The following is a 19537-nucleotide window of genomic DNA, read 5'->3' on the forward strand; positions in this document are numbered from 1 at the left end:
AGAAACTGCATTGTGTCTTACCTTTTATCGCAGATTCTTCCGATCCCCTCTTTTTATCGTTTTTCTCTGTCTTGTTTTGCGTTGACTGCCCCCCCCCCGCTCCCTCTCTCTCCCCGATATCAACTCTTCATTTCTCTCCCTCGTTGGCTGTTGCTTTTCTTGGTTTTTTTTTCTGTGCGGGAGTTTGTGTTGGGTGCGGTTCCTTTACGTTGGTCTCCACTCCCCCCCTGGTGGATCTCTCTCGTGCCAGCTCCCTCCCTCTCGGATTCAATATCTGAACACATTATTTGTGTATATACTCCCTGTTGACTATTTTTTGTTTGTTCTTTCCCTGTTTTCTGTGCGCATTCGTTTCCCCCTCCCCTCCCCTTGTACTAGTTACGTCTCCGTGAACAACATCACTCCTTTTTTGCGCACACACGCACGCACACACACACAGGGTGTGTGTATGTAGATATATATTACAGACACGAAGGCACACACCGCCTGGTTTACTCGAAGGTCACATCGATACGCACACACACTCCCTCTCAGACCCAGACAGGGAAAACATTTTTTTTGTAAGGAAAGGAAAAGGAGGAAAAAGGAGGCTTCAGCAAAGCGCACCCCTCTTTTCTCCTTTGAAAAGTTTTGGTTGTTGTTTTCTTCACCATATCCACCTTTCTTTTCCTCGAAAGCGTTTTTTTTCCTTAATGAGCAACTAAGCGCACCACACCATCAACCTCAATTCGCTCACGCCCCGCCCCCTGGCCCCCCACATAGACACACACACATACACTTGAGCACACAACAAAGTACACAAGGGAAAAATTGTGCGTATTTTTTCTCGAGGCGTGTCATTCCTTTGTTTATGGTGAACTCTTAAGCCACTTTTCTTTTTTTGGGTGTGTGTTGGGTCTCTTCGTTTCTGTTCAACGTCGGTCTTTGCCCCCCGCCGCCCCCTTTTTTTTACATCTCCTCCACCTTTTTTGTATATTTATGTTCATCTCCCTCAGCATATTTTCTTCACTTGGTGTTGTGGAGCGACACGGAGACTATTCTCTCTGCTAATTTTTGTTTCCTTGTGCCTCACTATTTGTGTGTGTGTGTGTGTGTGTGTGTGTGTGTGTGTGTGTGCCTTATCGCGTCGCTTCATTAGTCTGCAATGCCCTCGAATCGTGACCAGAAAAACGCACCTTCCGGCAATGTGGATCATGTAGCCGCACTCTCCGACCGCGATCCAGCCCGTGCCATGGACCCCGAGAGGAATGCTCTCGACGACGACGACGACTACATACACCCCGAGGCTGCATCCCTGTACTCCAAACTCCCATTTATGCAATACCTCCCGCTCGCTTCAGAGTCTATGAAGGGCCATGGGCCCCGTCCTGTATTTTCGCTCGGTGTGTGCTATTTCTTCAATAAAGGTTTTTCAAACCAGCTGATGAACTCGGCGACGTTCGCGCTGCTGGTGTCTCGCTTCGGCATCGACGCCACGCGCTACCAGCGCCTTGGCTCGATGGGCACTCTCGGCTGGTCTCTCAACCCCTTCACTGCGATGATGTGCGACACCTTTGCTCTCTTTGGTTACACGAAGCGCTGGTACATGTCACTGTCTTGCATCGCGGCTGGGCTGTTCACACTCGTCGCCGGTTTACTCCCAGCAAAGCAGTCATCAGCGAACACTGCTGCAGCATTTCTTTTCCTCGCGTCTTTTGGCCGAGCCAACGTGGATATTCTGTCGGAGGGCTACTACACGCGAAAGATGCGCCAGCGTCCAAAGCCCGGCCCGGCCCTCGTAAGCTACATCTGGTGTGCTTCCATGGCTGGCACCATCATCTCCTCTGCCATCAACGGCCCCGTCTCCGATCAGGGTAAGCCACAGATCAACTTTATCATCGCCGGTGCGGTGCAGATGGCTATTACCTTTATCTTTGCTCTTAACTGGTACCAAGAGCACCCCAACTTCACGGAGCGCGAGGAGGACGCATACATCGCCTTCAAGGAAAAGCGAGCGCTTGAGCTTCAGTGTGTGAGAGACGGTGTTGACGAGGGAGGGAACGTGATAGACCTGGTGACAAAGCCCCATGCCCATCAAGACTCTAAGGCAACGCCGGACCCCACAAACGGTGACGGTGCCCGCTCTCGGTACTGTCAGGGGGATAGTGAGGAGCATGTGAAGACGGAAGAAGACGTCTTGACCCAACCCTGCAGTCGCTCCAGCGAATGCGAACGCCAGCGTCGCTGTGCCGAGGGCTTCATATTCCAGAGCCCTCCACATAGATGGTGCAATGGTTTGGTGGAGTACAACGCAGATGCGCTTCGCGAGAACTGGCGCATCTTCGCGTACAGCTGCATCATGACAGCTGCTGTGCTCACCATGACGGTGGGCACCATATTTGCAAATGCAATGGGGCTGCTGCTCATTCTTGTAATTGTGTCCACGATCTGCTGTGCCACGTCATTCTGGGCCCTACCCCTGGTGATTGCAAAGGCAAACGTATTTGGCTATCTTGCAGTTGCAGCTGATGTGACTGTCTGGGGACCGATGTACTCCTTCTTCGTGGCCACCCCAGAATGCTACCCGGAAGGCCCTCACTTCTCTTTTACGTTCTACAGCACTATTGGCCCGATTGTGGGGAACATTGCTGGCATTCTGGGTGTCAACGCCTTCAACTACTTATTTCGAATGCAGCGATACCGTTATGTATTTGTGCTCACCACCTTCATCAATATATTTGGCAACATCTTCGACATCATTATTGTGAAGCGGTGGAACAGGGCGATTGGCATCCCCGACCATGCAATGTACCTCTTCGGCAACGCGGTTGTGTACGATGTTTGCTACATGATTGCGTGGATGCCGATGATCGTTCTCATCTCGCGTCTGTGTCCCCGTGGCTCAGAGAGCATGGTGTTTGCCATCATGTCCGGCCTCCGAACGATTGGTCAGACCACAGCGGCGCAGATCGGAACGGTCATAATTGAGTTCGGCTGGACGGTGCCAACGTGTGACTTTTCGAATTTGCCGATGATTCTTTTGGTGTGTCGTATTTTGTGCCCGCTGCTGGTGATCCCGCTGGTGTTTCTCGTTCCAAACGCGCGCATCTGTGATGATCTCGGTATTGACGGACAAATAATTCGGGCACAGATGGAAAAGAAAGGACGACCCGCTTCAGAGGAAAACACGCCGAACAGCCTGGATGCAGAACAATATAAACACAGGCAGAGCGCCTGAGGCTCCACACCGCGCAAACGGCCATTCTGATGATCTCGGAGGCGCCACCAGGTGAGCTCTGTTGCCCTTGCATTCCTTTGGTGTGGTTCTCGTGCCTTTGCCCCGCATCACCACCACCACTTCCTCCAACTTCTCACTGGCTCCCATTGGGGAAGAGTCGCTTGTTGAATGATAGATTGCAACCACTACCCATATGTGGCCGGTAACAGGGCTCCCAATGGCCGTGTCGATTGCGGTGACTAAAAAGACCAAACTCGCAGACGTCGTCTCTTTACATCTGTGGTTTTTTTTGTCTTTTCTCTCCCCTCTCTGCTCTGTTCGTGGTAGACTCAGACGACGGCAAAAGGAAGAGGAGCCGCAGTGTGCTGTGGAGAAAGCGGTGGAGGTGGAAGGAGCGCTATTATTCACATCCCCGTATCCCTTGCGCATTTTTCGTGCGTGTGTGTGTGTGTGTATCATACGAGGAATGTGACACACACACACACACACACACAGCGCAAAGAAACAAAGAGTGGGGGTCTTTTACTACATTGATTTGCGCTCATCGCGTAACCCCCCCCCTCCCCTCCTCCTCCTCCTCCTCCTCACCCCTCTCTCTCATTGGGTTGTAGCTTCGTGAACCTGTTGAGATCTGCACAAGGGAAACGATCAGGATGTGCATGCATACATGTATACCGGCTTGGTAACCACCTCTCTTGAGTTATTCACACGCCCCTCGTCACTGAGTGCCGCCTTTTGCTCTCCGTTATCCCCCCCCCACCTCCACCCCACCCTCTCCACTTGTGTTTTCGATCGCGTTATGACACGTCGCAGTGTTTGCAATGAGCAGGGAGTCCGCAGGAGTTGTTGTCATACCTTTGTAGCGGGGGTCTACCATCTGTGGCCAGTATCCTTGTGAAGTTATGTGCCTGCTCCCCTCCCCTCTCTTCACCCCCCCCCCTCACCCCCGTGAGGACTCGGCCCCTAGCAAAATCATATAAAAAGTGAGTATCTGAACACATGCGCGCCACACACACACTGTGGTGCCTTCGTCGAAGCCATTCCGCTCTCGCTCGCCGTGGTCACGGCGGCACTGCACATACGCAGCGAGAGCTAGAGAGGCTGGCACTATTGGAGAAGAAGATGATGCAGCATGCAGAGATGCGGGCGCAAGAAGTTCCCAAGACGACCACAGCCTTTACAGCCGCATATTTGCGTGAACTGCCGCAGCGGGTGGAGCGCATGCGGAGCGTCTCTTTCGCGGAGGAGGAGGAGGTCAACGACGGCCAAAAGTTCACTGAACATAGCGCTGCTGGAGCCTCTGATTCAGCTGCATGGCTCGATGTGCGCAGGAAAAGCGAACATACCTCAGGTGACGTCATCTCGCAGGAAATCACTACTCTTTCACAGTTTATCTCTGCATGCAAGAAGTATCGCATCGAATACGGCTCCACCACCGACCCTGCTTCACGGAGACAGGGCCGCGAAGTGCTTCGTACTTTCTGGAACCAATACGCGAGCAGTGCGCTAGCCTGCTGTCACAAGAGGGTGTGTGACCTTGGCATAGTGGCGGACATCGGTCTAGCCGACTCTGGTCTACATATTGGCGTACGCGACATGCGAAGTGTGTTACATGTGCTACAGACCAGTGGCACGGTCGCTTCAAGCCTGGATGTCTCTCGCATTCTTGGTTACCTGGCGCGCGAACTGCACTACTGGGAGTGTCGAAAGGGCAGCGAAAACGGTGGCGACGCACTGCCCGCGCGCGGTACTCTCATCGCGTTCCGCGAGGCCCTCACAGACGTTGCACTTGAGCGACTGGCATCTATCTTTGTTGAGCAGAGCCCTCCTTCAGAGAAATCAACTCCTGATCATTTAAACATGGCAACCAATACGCCGGAGACCAGCGACTCCATAGCCCAACGTGAAACGGCCTCGGGCATTGATGCCGTGTGGGGTCTGGAGGTGCTCTCCATTCTTCATGCTCGTGACGCTACTGAGGGGGTCCTGGAAAATCTCTGGCGTGTCAAGCAACTCGGTCTCTTGCGGCCGAAGCGCGAGCCTGCAAACCTGCGATCTACGTCAGCTTCTCTTGATGATTCGAGCGCAACAATGCCAATGCGAACGCTTGCAAACGAAGTCCAGTACCTGCTCGTATCAGAGTTGTTCCGTGTCGTCGCTGTGCGCCGGCGTGACCTCCGCATGACCGACATTGTTCACGCTTACGCTCTGCTGCGCGTTCATCTTCGCCTCCTATGGCCGCCGTACGGGCAACAGCAGCAGCCTCACCGTAGCCACGGCAACGCCACGGCTAAAGGCGATCAATCAAATGCCGTGTCCGCTCCAGGCCCGGCGCCTCGTCGACGACTCACCTTATGGTACGAAAAAGATACGCTCTTCCGTGTCGCATGGGGCCTCGCCGTGGCCCTGGCTAGCAAAGATCGCGTCTTCATTAGCGGCTATCATTTTGTAAAAATCGTCGCCACGTTGGCCAAACTCCCCGCGTTTGTGCTCTCACCAGAGCCGCACGCAAAAAGGGAACTGCACAGTTTCGAGATACCGCGCCGAGACGATTTATATCATGGGGACGCTGGCGATACAGGCGGAGCGGGGGCGCGCTTGGTGAGCGCCACCATCGCCGCCGAGGTGGCGCGGCAAGAGATGACAGCGGAGGCCACCCCAAAGCCAATGATAGCGGTTGCCCTTCACCCACGCGACTTCTGGCGCTTTATCGTTGCCAAAGCGTGTGTATTTGTGCCCAGCTTGCCGGCTGAGCAGCGGCGGGTGGTTTGTCGCAGCTTGCATCTCGCCATCACTGAAAAGAGGGCCAACCTGCTTCGCCTTGATACTGGTGCAACCTTTCACGCGGCACGAGTGCCGCGGTCAGCACGGCTGGTCCAGGGCGGAAGCTCGGGGAGACTGTTTGGCTCAAAATCCACTTCGCCCGACGGCAGTGGTACCGCCTCCGCGATGGAGATTCTTCGTCCGCTGGTGGAAGAAATGGAGGACTACCCCGAGCCTTACGAGGCGTGTAGGAAAAATATTCGTGCGCATTCGCCGCCGCCTCGCGCGACGCCAAGGAAACGACCCAAGCGGCTGCAATGACGAAAAAAAGTCGGGTGCCACTCTCGTCCTACATGTTTGTGCGCACAGATGTATTCATGAACATGCGGAGGTTTGAACACACTATCATCTCAAGCACTACTGTTTCCCGCACGAGGGCATATGGAGGGCTATATCAACCATCTCCGTCATCTGAGGGAAAGCCACAGAGAAGTTTTCACTGATATTGCCCCCTCTTTTTTTCTCATCGCTACCCGTATCCAGCTGCACCACAACACCGCGACAACAACAACGACAGGAAGAGGTGTGCGCTTGCGCTTCACACAATTATTACACAGAAAGTAAGTACTAAATCAAACTGAGCTCGGCGAACGGGCGCACACAAAGTAATCCTTTCAGAAAGAGAAAAAAAAGAGAGGGGAGGGGGAGAGAGGAGCTTCGACGTGTGATTCAAGGGAGAACAACGTAAGCGAATCTCGTAAAGAACCACCGAACCACCAGAGACGATAGTCACGTGCGGTATTCTTTCTCCCCCCCTCTTCAAACGGCAGGCAAGTGTATTCCTTTTGTCTGCCTTTGTGTGTTGTGCGCTCGACTGATGCACCTGTCGATTTTCTTCTCTTCCCTTCATCACCTCCCAGTCAACACCAAAGAAATACCTCCTCGTACTTTACAAGGAAAGTAAGGTGGGGCAATTTGATCACTTATCGAGAGACAAGAGACGGCAATCCGTCTTATACCCCATCACACACAGACACACACACACACACATATATATATATAGTCTTGATTTCTTCCTCCGACATTAGCTGGAGCCACTGTGCAGTTTGTTGACTTTGGATTGTAGCAAGCGCAAGTTTCTAGTAGTATCGTCGCATAGTACACATTTGCATTTTTCCTATTTAGTGTTTTTTTTTGTTGTTTCATTCGTTGCGCTTCTCCGGGTCGTCTTCTTCCCCCACTAAGATCGACGCATCTCTCTGACCCAGGCCCCACCCGCTCTGTGGGTCTAGTACACATACACACATACACATACACACAAACCTCCCTTGGGTCATTCAGTCCTGTTTTTTTATTATTTTTTCTCCGCTCGTGTTGTTTACGCCCCGACTCTCTCCTCGTTTTACGTTCACTTCACTTCACTCCACCACCACCCCTTTCCCCTCCCCCCTCCCCCCCCACGGACAATGTTACGTCGCTTCAACGCATCAATGCCGCGCTCCACAGGCGGCGCGTCACCTTCTGCATCCGTGGCCGCCCCCACCGCCATAGCCCTGCCTATTCGACATTTCCATAGTGTGTACGGCATCATAGGCTCTTGTCTGATGTGCGGCGCCTGCATGCTGTGCTTTAGCTCCTGGGCGAACAACTACTGCAACGTGAAAAAGTACGGACGCTGGCGCTTCCGGAACTCGATTGACGATGTCATCATCGTCTCCGACTTTCGCGGCGCCCGCTACTTCGGGGCCATGCTCGGCTTTCTCTTTTGGTGGTTTGTGGTAGGCCCGCAGAAGTACCGCTGGAACAGCAACTTGGGCGACATCCCCGGCAACACACGAATTGGGCCGTTCTAAGCAGCCAGGTGGCTTGAAAAGAACAGAAATAAATGTGTATGTACATCGAGGACCAGACCCCCATCCTCCTCCTCCTCCCGTCCTTTCCTCGTCGCGACAAGGGGAAGCCTCCCTGCAAGAGAAGGGGGGGGGGGAGACAGGCAACCACAGCGCAACCCTTCACGGAGTCACAAATTGGGGCTGGGATCTCGTTGTTTATGAGACCCACCCCCAAAAAAAGGGGGGCGTAACGCTGAAGCCGCACACTAGAGTTTGTGCATTACGACCGTGCTTTGTGAGGCCCTCTTCCTCTGTTGCTGCTCTACTCCAAAGGTGTGTGGTGCAGTACTAGATTGTATTCTCCTTCTAACCCCCTCCCCCCCTTTCTCCCAACATGGAACCAACCCGATAGCCACCGAACGTTGTGTTTATGTAATGGGGAGGAAAGGAGAGGGGAGTGGGGTAAGGTGCCTGCGTGTGTAGTCTTTTTTTGTTTCGCTGCTTTGAGCCTCGTGCGTGTGTGTACATGACACAAGGTTGATTCTGTCTGGCCTTCGCTTTGCTCTATGAAGCCACCATCTTCGTTCAGGGTGAGGAGGACGCGACCCCCTTTCCCCTCCTCCTCACCCCCCCCCCTCACCCCGCTTAAAGCGGAATGAGAAAGAAGGGGGCGGGCGAATCTGAGGCTCATGAGAGGAATCTCTTTCCATGGGGGGAGGGGGAGGGGAGGAAGAGGAATAGGCCTATGAAAAGAGCGTTTTAGCGATGTTCCCTTGCGACAGGAGCTGCTGCATGTTTCGTTCGTCGTCTCACGTGATAGTCTAACCCTTCCCGCCGCCATCGACTATCATTCACCGACGCGTCTCCGCGTGACTCGCGCCTTGGGGAATTCCCTGACCAGTGAGCACACAGGCACCCTTGTCCAAATATTTTCATCTTCCCCGTTCCCTGCCGCCTCCCCCCTGGGACTTGCACAATTCGACGCGTAAACTGATCTTGCCACACTCACAAACACACTACTGTACACGCATCCACTCAGCAGCAGTGGATACCATACATCGAAATCGCTCCCACTCCCACTCCCCCCCCCTTTCGTTGTTTTTATCTGTGTGTGTGCGCTTCTTTTGATTACATTTAGCACCCGAAGTCATGACAACTCCCGTGATGAACGCCAAGGTCTCTGGAAAGCAGATGACAGACGAAGAGATCACCCGTTACAACATCATTGCTCGCCTGAATGACATCCGCCTCCAGCCCTTGAAGCAGCTGCCCATGACCGCCTTCATGATGTGGATGGTGGGCAACGAGGTCAGCATCTTCTCCATCATGTTTGTCGGCATGGCTGTTGTGAGCCCAGTCCAATCTATATTTGGCTCTGGCAAAGTGTTCGTTGATTTCGAGGAAGACGCCAAGGCCGACCGCCAGATACGATCGGCTGTGAATCAGGCCCGCTGGATATACATTGGTTGCTGTCTGATCGCCTTTCTGGTGGCACTGGTTAAGCTGAACTGGATGGAGCTGCTGCCAGTGAGCTCGATGGACTGGATGGACAACACACCGCCGACCTACCAAGAGTTCAGCAGAGGTGCCTTCTACAACTAACATCTAACGGACTCCCTGACGGACGTGACGTCACAGTCTGAGAATTTAGGGGAGACGCAACGCTGTTCTTTGACCTATGCAGGCGTACGCTTTTTTAATTTTCCTCTCACACTTTGTTGAGTGCCTCTCCTGTGTGAGTCGGTGTGAAGGTGCGTTGTGTGTGACTTTTTCTCCCCCCCCCCCCCGCCCCGCCTGTTCCTGGTGGGATTGTTTGTGAGGTTGTTTGTTGCGTATTCTAATACTTTCACTGCGGTCGCTCGCGCAAAGTGAACTGATGTCTGAATGAGGAGCTGTAGAAGTCGTCGAGCAGCGCAACGCGCCTGCAGCGGCAGGTGTCCGTGAGCAGACAAGAAGGAAGTTGAAAAACAAAAGAGAGAGAGCGCGCGCCGGGGTCTGCCACTCACATCTCGAGGGTTGCCATTTGCGTCTCGCATGTTTCGTTCCTCCTCCCATATGCCGTACTTTTTACGATGCGCATTGTGAATCCCGAGAATCGGACGATTAGTGTCTGTGTGTGTGTGTGTGTGTCTGTGTGTACTCCTTTTACATATACACGCATGTACACATGTTCATGCTCCAAAAGAGAGGACAAAAAAATAAAATAAAAAGCCCCTGCATGGCCTGTGATGCAGTGACGCGAGCAATGTAGAGGGTGTTACGTGGAAAAGGGAAGGGCTACTCGGCACACACACACACAGGCAACGCAACACGCCCCCCCCCTCCCACTCACACACCTTCCATTCAGTCTTCTCTGGTGCACGAAACATGCAGCCGCGTGTCTTCCCTTGCGGCGGGCGCACAATGTCCCTAATACACGGGACTCTCGCTTCAACTGCCGCACGTTATCCACGATATACGCAATAACCGGGGTACCTCCACTCTCTTCTCCCCTCCGATTCCCAACTTTGACAAATTCCGCGATTCCCGCTCAACCCCATCCACAAGGCCCCCTAAGGCAGGCGAGGCGCTACACTTAGCCCTCACAGATCACACACACACAGAGACCAACATCGCCCCTGCCTGGTCTCATCGAGAATATATCAAACGCTTACGACGCGTTCCTGCCTGACACCACGGGCGCCCCTGTGCAACACTCTCCCCGGCTCTCCTCTCATCCCATCCATGCGAGTTGGTGTCCTCTTGCGCTGTCTTGCAAGAGGGGCGCCTCTAGAGGTGATCACCAGCCCCCCCTCCCTTCCTCCCTCGTCCCCGCCCTCTCAGTATTCTGCAGCCTCTGCGAACAGCACCGTGCATGCATTCCGCACGCGCGACATTACGCTTCGTGTGCCCAGCAAAGACCACCTCCTACGCTTCTCTTTTTGCTCAACCCGCCACCTCCTGGCTGAGACGATTCGCCGGCACGACCTTCTGCAGAGCACCGGTGCCCACCTTGACTTCCTGCGGCTTCTCGGCACACAGCTCACATTTGCGAACCTCCTCGCATCCGCACTAGAGGGCGAAGAGCGTGTAGAAACCCGATTCACCGCGGAGGAAGCCACCATATCGACGGAGGCCTTGGCATTGGGAGAGTGTCGGTGCTACCTGCGACCCGAGTACAATGCGCAGCTTGAGGAGCGCGGCCTCCCAACGTTCCCGTTACGTGTAAAGCGTATCCTGTATAACCAGGGACAGCCCTTCTCGTCAGTCGTGCACGCCGATCTATGCGAGCTTCTGCAGCCTACTGAAGAAACCGTCTCCAGCCCCGCTACTCTGAGCACGCGCACATCAGTCCCTGGTGATTCGCCGTTTTCTTTGTACCTGCCTGACATGGAAAGGCGGGTCTCCCTGCAGGCTTGGAAGAACTATTTCTCCTACAACAGCAGCCTGCACGCCTACAACTACCTGCGCCGATCCGAGGGTAGCGTCCCAGCGGTGTGGATGGAGTCTCGTATTGACGCAGAAATACTGCGGGCTCATGGATTATTGAAGGCCGCTGACACCGCTACAGTTTCTGCGTCGAGGACTCCTGAGATGTCCTGTGACAAAATGGACGAAAAGAAGGTGCAGGAAATACACCGTGCGCTTCTCGAAGCGATTCCACTGAGCTTCGGCGTGGTGGTGACACCGCTAGCTGCTGGGGCTGCAGTGGATCGCCGTGTGAGCCAACTGAACCGGGTAGTAATGGAGGCCGCCGCTCTTTTGAGTGCATCGCCCGCCGGTGGCGCAAGGGTCGCCTCGGCCCTACAGCCGCTGCTAGAGCAGTGCGCAGAGAAGCTGAACGCGTGTCAATACATCCTGTCGCTTTTTTCGGGCGACCACGACGGTGCCTATCAAGCCGCGGTGGCGGCTCGGCAGTACAACGACGATCCGGCTCAGGTGGCCGCAGTAGTGGACCCGATACGTCGAGGCCTAGGGGTGCAGGACTTCGTTGTTCCTCTCGCGGCAACAGAAGCAGTGCGAACGGGGCTGGACTTTTTTTGCCGGTGCTCAAAGCGGAACGTCATGGACTCCCTCGCCTCTGCCCCCTCGAGTGCGCTGGAGTCATTGAAGGAAAGCGGCAACATAGTTCATTGCACTGTATGTGGAAGGCAACACACTCTCACGGATGAGGATTGGAAAGAGCTAAGAAGAGATGACGATGCTTGCTCGACGCCGTAGCGATCACACTCTCCTGGAGGGGCCTCTCTCTTTCCCGCCCCTCTGACCCACACACAAAAATCGCGACAGTCCATCACGTTTAGTGTGAAGGGTGTACCTCACCGTTGTGTCTTGGCTTCGCTTTTTCCCTCGTGTTTCCTGTTTTCACGAGCCAAGAGCGTACACGTGATTCTGTACGGCCCCTGCCAGCTTGCATATCACACGTAGGCAGCGCATTGGAACATCTTGAGAGGACATACGCTTTGAGGTTTGGGGTAAGGGCGGGGGGAGGGAGGGAGGGGAGGGGAGGGAAGGTTGTAAGGCGTGTAAAAGAGCCACGGCGCGCCACCATTGAGCACACGACGGCCCGAGGGGAGAACAGCATCCTATGTGCACTTCTTTCTATGCCCCCCCCCTCCCCTCCCCCCCCCCATTTTTCCAAGTAGTCCTTGTTAATGTTGTGCGCTTCACCGCTCGATGCAGTTGCGCAATAGTGTGGGAGACATGCACGTAATATATGGAGAGGGCTAAACCAAAGCACTGGAAGCTATCAGCATGTCTGCAGAGATACACATATTCCTAGGAGGGAGCCACGGGGATGAACTAAAGAGGTCCGACACCGAGTGGTGGTGGTGGTGGTGGTGGGGGGGGAGGGCCAATCTCCCCTCTTCCCTCCCCCGCCTTATGAATTGAACTCTCCGTCGATTACTCTGAAGACGGAGAGCCGTTCCGTGACTTTTCGCCCACCCCTCATGATGCGACTTCACCACTCCTGGCACGGTGACGTGCAACAGACCCGTACAAACACATAAACAAGCAAAGCAGTCCTTCCAGCTTGGGTTACTCACTCAAATCTACTACACCCCACATGAAAGCACACGACTACACGCTCCGATCGCTATACCATTCTATGTGCCTTCAAGTCGTCGACGAATTGCGTACACCTCTGCATCATTTCCCCGTTCTCTAACGCTTTATCTTGGACTCCCCCCACCCCACCCTGCCCGCAGCACTACTCGCTCGCCTACGCATTGTACGTACACTTTTTTTCGCTAATTTTTTTTTGCCGTCTGCTCCCTCTCTTCCCCATACCAGTCACCGTGTGCAGCCGTTCCTACTTTACAGGCAACTGCCAAGATGGTCGTCGTGACGCCAACGCCGAAGGAGATTGAATGCGCGGCCGCGCTAAAAGCGAAGTACCCCGCCACCAACGCCGATCCAGCTGACCCCGGCTTCCTCAACGACAGCACGTACCTCCGCTTCGCACGGGCGCGCGACGGCAATATCGCAAAGGCTTCCGAGATGCTCGACGCCACCCTCACGTGGCGCAAAAAAACCAAACCGTACGCCATCACCAAGGAAGAGGTCAAAAAGGCTATGGGTCAGACGACGATGGTGTGCGGTGGCCGTTGTAACATTGGACTCCCTGTGGTTGCAATGGTCCTCGGCATGCCAAACGAATGCACGGTCGAGGAACGAACGAAGCAGATGGTGTACATCATGGAAGAAACCCAGCGCAAGGGCTACGAGCGCATCACCTGGATCATCGACTTTCGCGCCCTCGGGAACAACAGCGATAAACGCACCAAGGAGACGCGCAAGGAGACTATGAAGATACTTCAGGACCACTACCCCGAGCGCATGGGGCGAATCTTGCTGCACCGGGCGCCGTGGTATATTCGGATGTTGCTCGGCGTTGCCAAGAAGTTTATGGACAGCCGTACCGCAGCGAAGATCTTCAATGCGGGGCATACCATTGAGGATCTGGAGAAGTACATTGACCGTAGCCAGGTACCGTCAATCTGCGATGGTACAATGAAGGGCTCGGCCATGTCGCATCTCGAGGAGTTGCCATCCCTGAATAGGGAGGAGGCACGGAACTTGGGTCTCAAAGAACGCGCTGCGGAGGAGAACGATGCCCACAACGCTGACCGGGTGTTGCCAGAAGATATGGAAGAGGTATCCAGCCGCAGGTGATGCTGAAGCAAGACGATATAAAAAGACGCGTACCGCGAATGCCGCGTGGAACCCCCCCCTTCCCCCCCCCCCCCCCAAAAAAAAAAAGACATCACCTTTGGGGTGTGGCCCTTTCGATGATATGACTGCTGTTCACCGCTGTGTTATCGCATCATCTGGTTTAGGTGGAGAGGAGGGGGGATGGCTGTTGGCGAGTGCATCCCTCTCTTCAGACTGCACGTTTTTTTATCAGTGCGTTCTGTCACCTTTGCCGAGAGCGTTTGCTTTCTGAACACGACGAGTATAGCCAGCTGTGATGGTTGCGCACTCGTGGCGTGAAGAACTGCTCCACCCAGCTCATGGATGATGGGCCAGTGGTGGTGGTGGTTGGGGCGGGGGGGGGGGGAGTACAGAGGCGTTGAACACGTGTAGCTGCATACACTTACAGAGACCTACGAAGATATCGACCCTCTCAAGTCGCACGAACCCGACAGCGAAGGTGTAAAATCGGGCTTCCTCTGGACCTATTCTGCAGCAGAGTGCCCCTGGCGTGGTGGCGTGCTTGCTCGCAGGTGCATCGCGCTGAGTACTAGTGTCTCTGATGGCTGGTGAGAAGGCTCTATTGTCACCGTGGTGGTTCCCTCTTCCCCCCCCCTTCTCTATCTATATACTCAACACTACTTGAGAATGTTTTTTTTTGTTTGTTTCCTTCATCCCTCAAACGAACCATCCCCGTCTCGGGGGGGGAGAGGGGGGGATATATATATATATGGTCTTATATGCAGAGCTCTGTGTGTATGTGGTTGACTTTTCCCTTCCTCCCCCCCTCCTCCACCCCCCCCCCGGCCCGGCTCAACAGTCACGTAACTCCTAAATGCCAACAAATCCGTCCCTTTTGTTGTTGTTTTTCACTGGCGCGCTTTTTATCTCTCTCTTTTCCTTTTTTTGTATATCTTCCCATATCGATCCCCTCCCATTCTGTTGCCACTCCTCTGTGAGAACGAGACGCTGTGTAGAGAAGAGAGCAACTCTTCTCAGCAACACGTATCGCGTTGTAACAATGTGTTATCGCTCTGTTAGTGGTGGTGATGCTCGTTTGTGCGTGTGTGTGTGCTGCATTGGGAGTCTTCTGCGAGTGGGACACTCACGCCCATGGTGCTTTGACCTCACCTCTCTCCCCTCAGGTGTGCACGGGGGGGGGGGGGGGGGGAGGGGGACTACAGCGCAACTCGCTCACATGTTTTGTCCCTTTTTGGTTTACTCGTCGTCTATTTTCGTTCCTCTAGTCCCCTTTCCTCACGCTGGTTCAAAACAAAAAAAAAAACGCGTTTGGACTGACACAAAGGTGAAGAAAAAGAAGGTCTATGTACACATACGTGTGTGTTCGTGTATCTTTGTGCGTAGTAGTTTCCCCTGTTCTATATTTCTTTCTCTGCCTCTTGATGGTACTATTGTCTCGCTCTCCTTTTGTTTTTTTTGGGGGGTTCCTCCTCTTTCAATAATTTGTGTTGAACTGCATGGGAGTGGAGGTGCGTTGTCGCCTTACCCACACCAACACCCCCCCTCCCTCTATGCTCTTGTACTATCCATGACTGATCTTCTCAGTGGGGGTGGATGTCTTCTTTCGCCTTGGGGTTTCCTCTGAATCCGCCCTACTGTGTGCTGCGAGTCAACTGTAGGCGCCTACTTTTTTTTTGAGTGTGTGTTCCACCCCTCGCTTCGGTCTGCTGCTGATTCGCTGGAGTGCGCTCACACCCTTTCATCTCCAATGTGCTCACCAAAGCGCAGCAAACCCGACGATGTGCCCGCTACGCGGGACGTCCAAGACGCTCGATGCAAGCATCGTTTCGCACTGGGACTCTGCTCGGGGCCATGTGAGGGAGCACATCTCAATCGCGCTGCATGCTTCCTCGCTGCATTTGACGCGCCCCCGCCTCTCACAAGGCCCTCCAGATACGGGGGAGGGCGGTCGAGTGCACTGCTGCGACAGGCTCGTGTCTCTCAGTGCAGCGTCGCCGGCGTTGCGGCACACGCGGGCCAGCCGACCAGACACGCACCCTTACGCAGGTGACATCAGCGCGACACAGAGCACGACGGCAGGCGAGCAAGGCAAAGGGGAGACCCACACCAGCCCGCCCGCGGAGTGTACGTGGCCTCGGAGGGCGCTGACCGCGTGGGGGGGGGGGGGGCGTGCATTCGCCCAACATGCTCATGGCACCAGAGCAAGCCGCCAACAGCGGAAATAAGTGTGTGCTCGTGAAGGGAGGGGGGTTGAGCGGAAAAGAAGAAAAAAGGGGAAAACAAAGAAGTGACAGCGAGAGATAGAGAAACGATAACTGTTTCTCCCTGTGGTGGACACACGATGGATCCCGTGTGTGCGCACGTGTTTGAGAGCCCTCTGTCTTCGGGACCCAAAGAAACTCTGTATCACATACATCTTTTGTTATGCAAATATATACCCCTCTCTCTCTCTATATATATATATACGCGTGTCTGCCCACGCGTGCTCCCCCCAGCCCCCGATCTTTCTCACTTCGTGCACAGATTTCGCAGACCTCTAATCAACTACACCAACCTACTTCAAAAAGAAAATCCTCCATGAGGAATGAATCAAAATAGAAAAAAAATTCAAGGTCCATCGCACCACGCCAATCGATATATTTATATATATGTATGTATATGTATATGTATATATTTTCGATTATAAAGGGCGGGTGGGTGGAAAATGCAGAAATCTTCGCCTCGTTTTTTGACTAATTTTCATTTTACTCCTCCTCCCCCCCCCCAACCCCATGCCTGGCGGATAGAGGGAAGGCGGCGGGGAGGTGGGCCCGGATCCCTTGGATAAATCTTTCTCTCAACTAGCGCCCAATCTAATTCTGTAAAGACCGCGCTCTGTTTCTCAACACTAGTGTGTGCCGCGACAAAACGTACACTCACGGCACTGAGCTGTCGCTCACCTTCGATGAAGGGAACTGTGACGGTTCACAGCGTACGTTGTCTCTTGCCTGTTCTAGTTTTCCACACAAACGAAAGGTCCGCTGGCTACCCAGGGGTGTGCACTCTGGAGCAGGTGATTTCGTTTGAGCTCTATTCACCCTTAGCGTGGCTCTCTTTCATGCGCAAGGTGAACTCATGAGTATGAGCCCCCCCTTTTTTTCCCACTACCAACCCCTTTTTTTTTTCACTGCCGCGCCGTCTTGGTGTATCGTCTTGCGCTCTTTTTCTACCTGCCCAACTCCCACATCCGCCTTATACTGAGGATACATCGAGGCACTCCACCACCACCGCCACCACCACCATCGTGATGGGGAGGGTCACACGGGCTGATATGGCAATAATAATAAAAAGGCTCACTTCACACCTCATTTCCGGTTTTTCTCATGTTTTGTCATTCAAGATTTTTTGCTCGCCCCTGATGTCAGGTGGGGAGGGGGGGATGGCGTATCTGGGGCACACTGCAGCGTGGGTTATTAGGGTGTCCAGTCCCCCCGCTCTGTGGATAAGCCAAAACGGTTCCCTCTTAGCCCTCCCTGCCAATCCCGAGCCATTGCTGGTGGCGATGGGGCCAAGTATCTACAACGTGGGGACGTCAAAGCAACGATGTATTGCTTTTGTGGACAGTCATGTTCTGGGTGGCACTGGGGCAGCTGATCTTGGACAGCTCATACATCTGCGTAGTCTTTACGGCACAGCAAGTGTCAACGTGACCCAAGCTTCTCGTGCCCTTGACGCTCATCGCGTACTGGTGATGGAGAGATCCTCAGTCACCAACGCCACGACTCTCCCTCACGATGGATGCATCGCTTGAAACTGGAGCTGGGCAGTTTTTTTTTTGGGGGGGGGAGGGAATGGGGCAACGGCTGTGCTGAGTAGACCGACATTTTTCTATAAACGTGTATTGTGCCACTCCCACGTACCTCACAGCAGGTTGTGCTGCAGGCTGGAGAGGTCATGTGTGCCGCTAACCTGCCACACATGCACTATGGGAGAGGACGAACGGACACTTTGAAAAAAAAAAAGGAAGCAAACAAAAACTTCTTGTGTGTTGTGGCGCTCTCCTATGTGACCCGGTCCTCGCCATTGTATGGCCGCGGATTCACACACACGGAGGGAAATACACAAATGTAAATATGCCGCCACTCAAACAGCGATGGCGGTGTGGATGCAAAAAGGAGACGCGAAAGCCCTCGACAACAACGCGTACGTGGTGTTTTTCCGCATGCCTGCAAACACAGCGTTGATGCTGACGGATAAAAGTGGTCGAAACCTCCCTCGTGGTGTCGCGGATTCGGTCAGGGGGGAAAAAAAAGAAATGCGTACGCGGCGACTGCCAACAACGTTCAATAAACTGCAGGGTGCGTGAAAAAGGTTTGCGACGGGCGTCGTGTTCCGCTTTTTCCGTGGCTGACAGGGGGGCACCCGTCGAACGGGGCATATTTACATGGTGAAGGTGACGTAGCAAAGAGTCGATGTCCGCGGTGAGGTTAATTCTCAGCAGCAGGACTACATGCCAAAAGCGAAGTCATAGCGAAAAAGACACACAGGAGCAAAATGGCGAGGTCAGGCACGCGCTTGAGAGGGAAGTGAACCTGCTCCTCCACCGACCCCTCCGCCCCCCCCCCCCGAGGAAGCCTGAGTTGGTGTGTGGTGGCTTCACTTTCGAGCCCACCGCATCCGGTAGGGTGAACAGTAGCGGCACCTTGGTGAAGGAACCAGAGAACATTTGTTTAGTGATGGTTTTTCTCTTTACGGCCCTGCGAGAAAGAAGTACTATACTAGGCACAGGGATATTGAATGTACATGAGTCGCCCAACTTGAGCCAGTCAAACGCGAAGGAGCTATCGAAGTTTCTTTTTTTTCCCCCCCTCCTCCTGGCAGTGTTCAGTTGTTGCATGAATAGCGAAGTTGTAACTGCATCACAAGACAGCATTTTCCTTGTAAAATAAATTTTAAAAAGTGTTAAGGGTGATGTGACTTACTCGCCGGGTCAAAATTTTAGGCTCAGGACTTTTTTTTTTCATTTAATCGTTTCGTGCGCGTCTCTACGCGGTGTGAGCCGGGCTTCCGTTTGAGCTTCCTTTTATTAGACCACCCTTTCTCATTTTTATGTTCTCCACCAATGGCTCATCCGCCATTCGTCCCCACCAATGGAGTTCATGGCCTGGAGAAGTACCGCTAGGGAGACTGAGCGGGAGCATACGCGAGCAAAGCACATCTGGCAATAAAAATATATACGGTCATGTGGGCATTCAACCCACATCTACAATGATGGAGGCGAAACAGAAATGCACTTTACAAACCGAAAAGAAAGAAAAGAAGATCCGAGGCGCCACTGCCGTTATCACTCGCGTGCGCACACACGCACGGAGGCTCTTTGTGTTTGGATATGCACGTCTCCCCCTTTCCCTTCAATGCGCTATCAAATCCCAATGAAATGCCGCTTATCATCCCGTGCTTCATGGATGACAATCCTCACAGACGTATGCGTCCCTATGGCACGAGTGTGATATCTGTTACGTGACAATGGTGGTATGGGACGCTCACGAACATGACAAAAGCAAAATCGGGAAGGCAAAACACCAAGAAG

At 53.7% G+C, this 19537-nt stretch overlaps 5 protein-coding genes across 5 annotated transcripts; all 5 read left to right on the forward strand.

Annotated features, from left to right (window-relative positions):
• Positions 1-1894: 1894 nt before the first annotated feature.
• JKF63_02949 (uncharacterized protein) lies at positions 1895-3217 on the forward strand (the record flags this gene model as incomplete). Its single annotated transcript, XM_067898973.1, has 1 exon — positions 1895-3217. One exon carries the CDS (start codon positions 1895-1897, stop codon positions 3215-3217), a length of 1323 nt encoding a protein of 440 aa, XP_067755417.1.
• Positions 3218-4216: 999 nt separating this feature from the next.
• On the forward strand, positions 4217-6301 carry JKF63_02950 (uncharacterized protein; the record flags this gene model as incomplete). Its single annotated transcript, XM_067898974.1, has 1 exon — positions 4217-6301. The coding sequence occupies one exon, from the start codon at positions 4217-4219 to the stop codon at positions 6299-6301; it is 2085 nt and encodes a 694-aa protein (XP_067755418.1).
• Positions 6302-7446: 1145 nt separating this feature from the next.
• JKF63_02951 (uncharacterized protein) lies at positions 7447-7833 on the forward strand (the record flags this gene model as incomplete). Its single annotated transcript, XM_067898975.1, has 1 exon — positions 7447-7833. The coding sequence occupies one exon, from the start codon at positions 7447-7449 to the stop codon at positions 7831-7833; it is 387 nt and encodes a 128-aa protein (XP_067755419.1).
• Positions 7834-8961: 1128 nt separating this feature from the next.
• JKF63_02952 (uncharacterized protein) lies at positions 8962-9414 on the forward strand (the record flags this gene model as incomplete). Its single annotated transcript, XM_067898976.1, has 1 exon — positions 8962-9414. The coding sequence occupies one exon, from the start codon at positions 8962-8964 to the stop codon at positions 9412-9414; it is 453 nt and encodes a 150-aa protein (XP_067755420.1).
• A 3714-nt stretch (positions 9415-13128) lies between these two features.
• Positions 13129-13968, forward strand: JKF63_02954 (uncharacterized protein; the record flags this gene model as incomplete). The annotated part of the gene is made up of 1 exon (XM_067898977.1): positions 13129-13968. One exon carries the CDS (start codon positions 13129-13131, stop codon positions 13966-13968), a length of 840 nt encoding a protein of 279 aa, XP_067755421.1.
• Between the last annotated feature and the right edge of the window lie 5569 nt (positions 13969-19537).

The sequence above is a fragment of the Porcisia hertigi genome, chromosome 30 (assembly GCF_017918235.1).
Source record: "Porcisia hertigi strain C119 chromosome 30, whole genome shotgun sequence".
In the NCBI taxonomy this organism is placed as follows: domain Eukaryota; phylum Euglenozoa; class Kinetoplastea; order Trypanosomatida; family Trypanosomatidae; genus Porcisia; species Porcisia hertigi.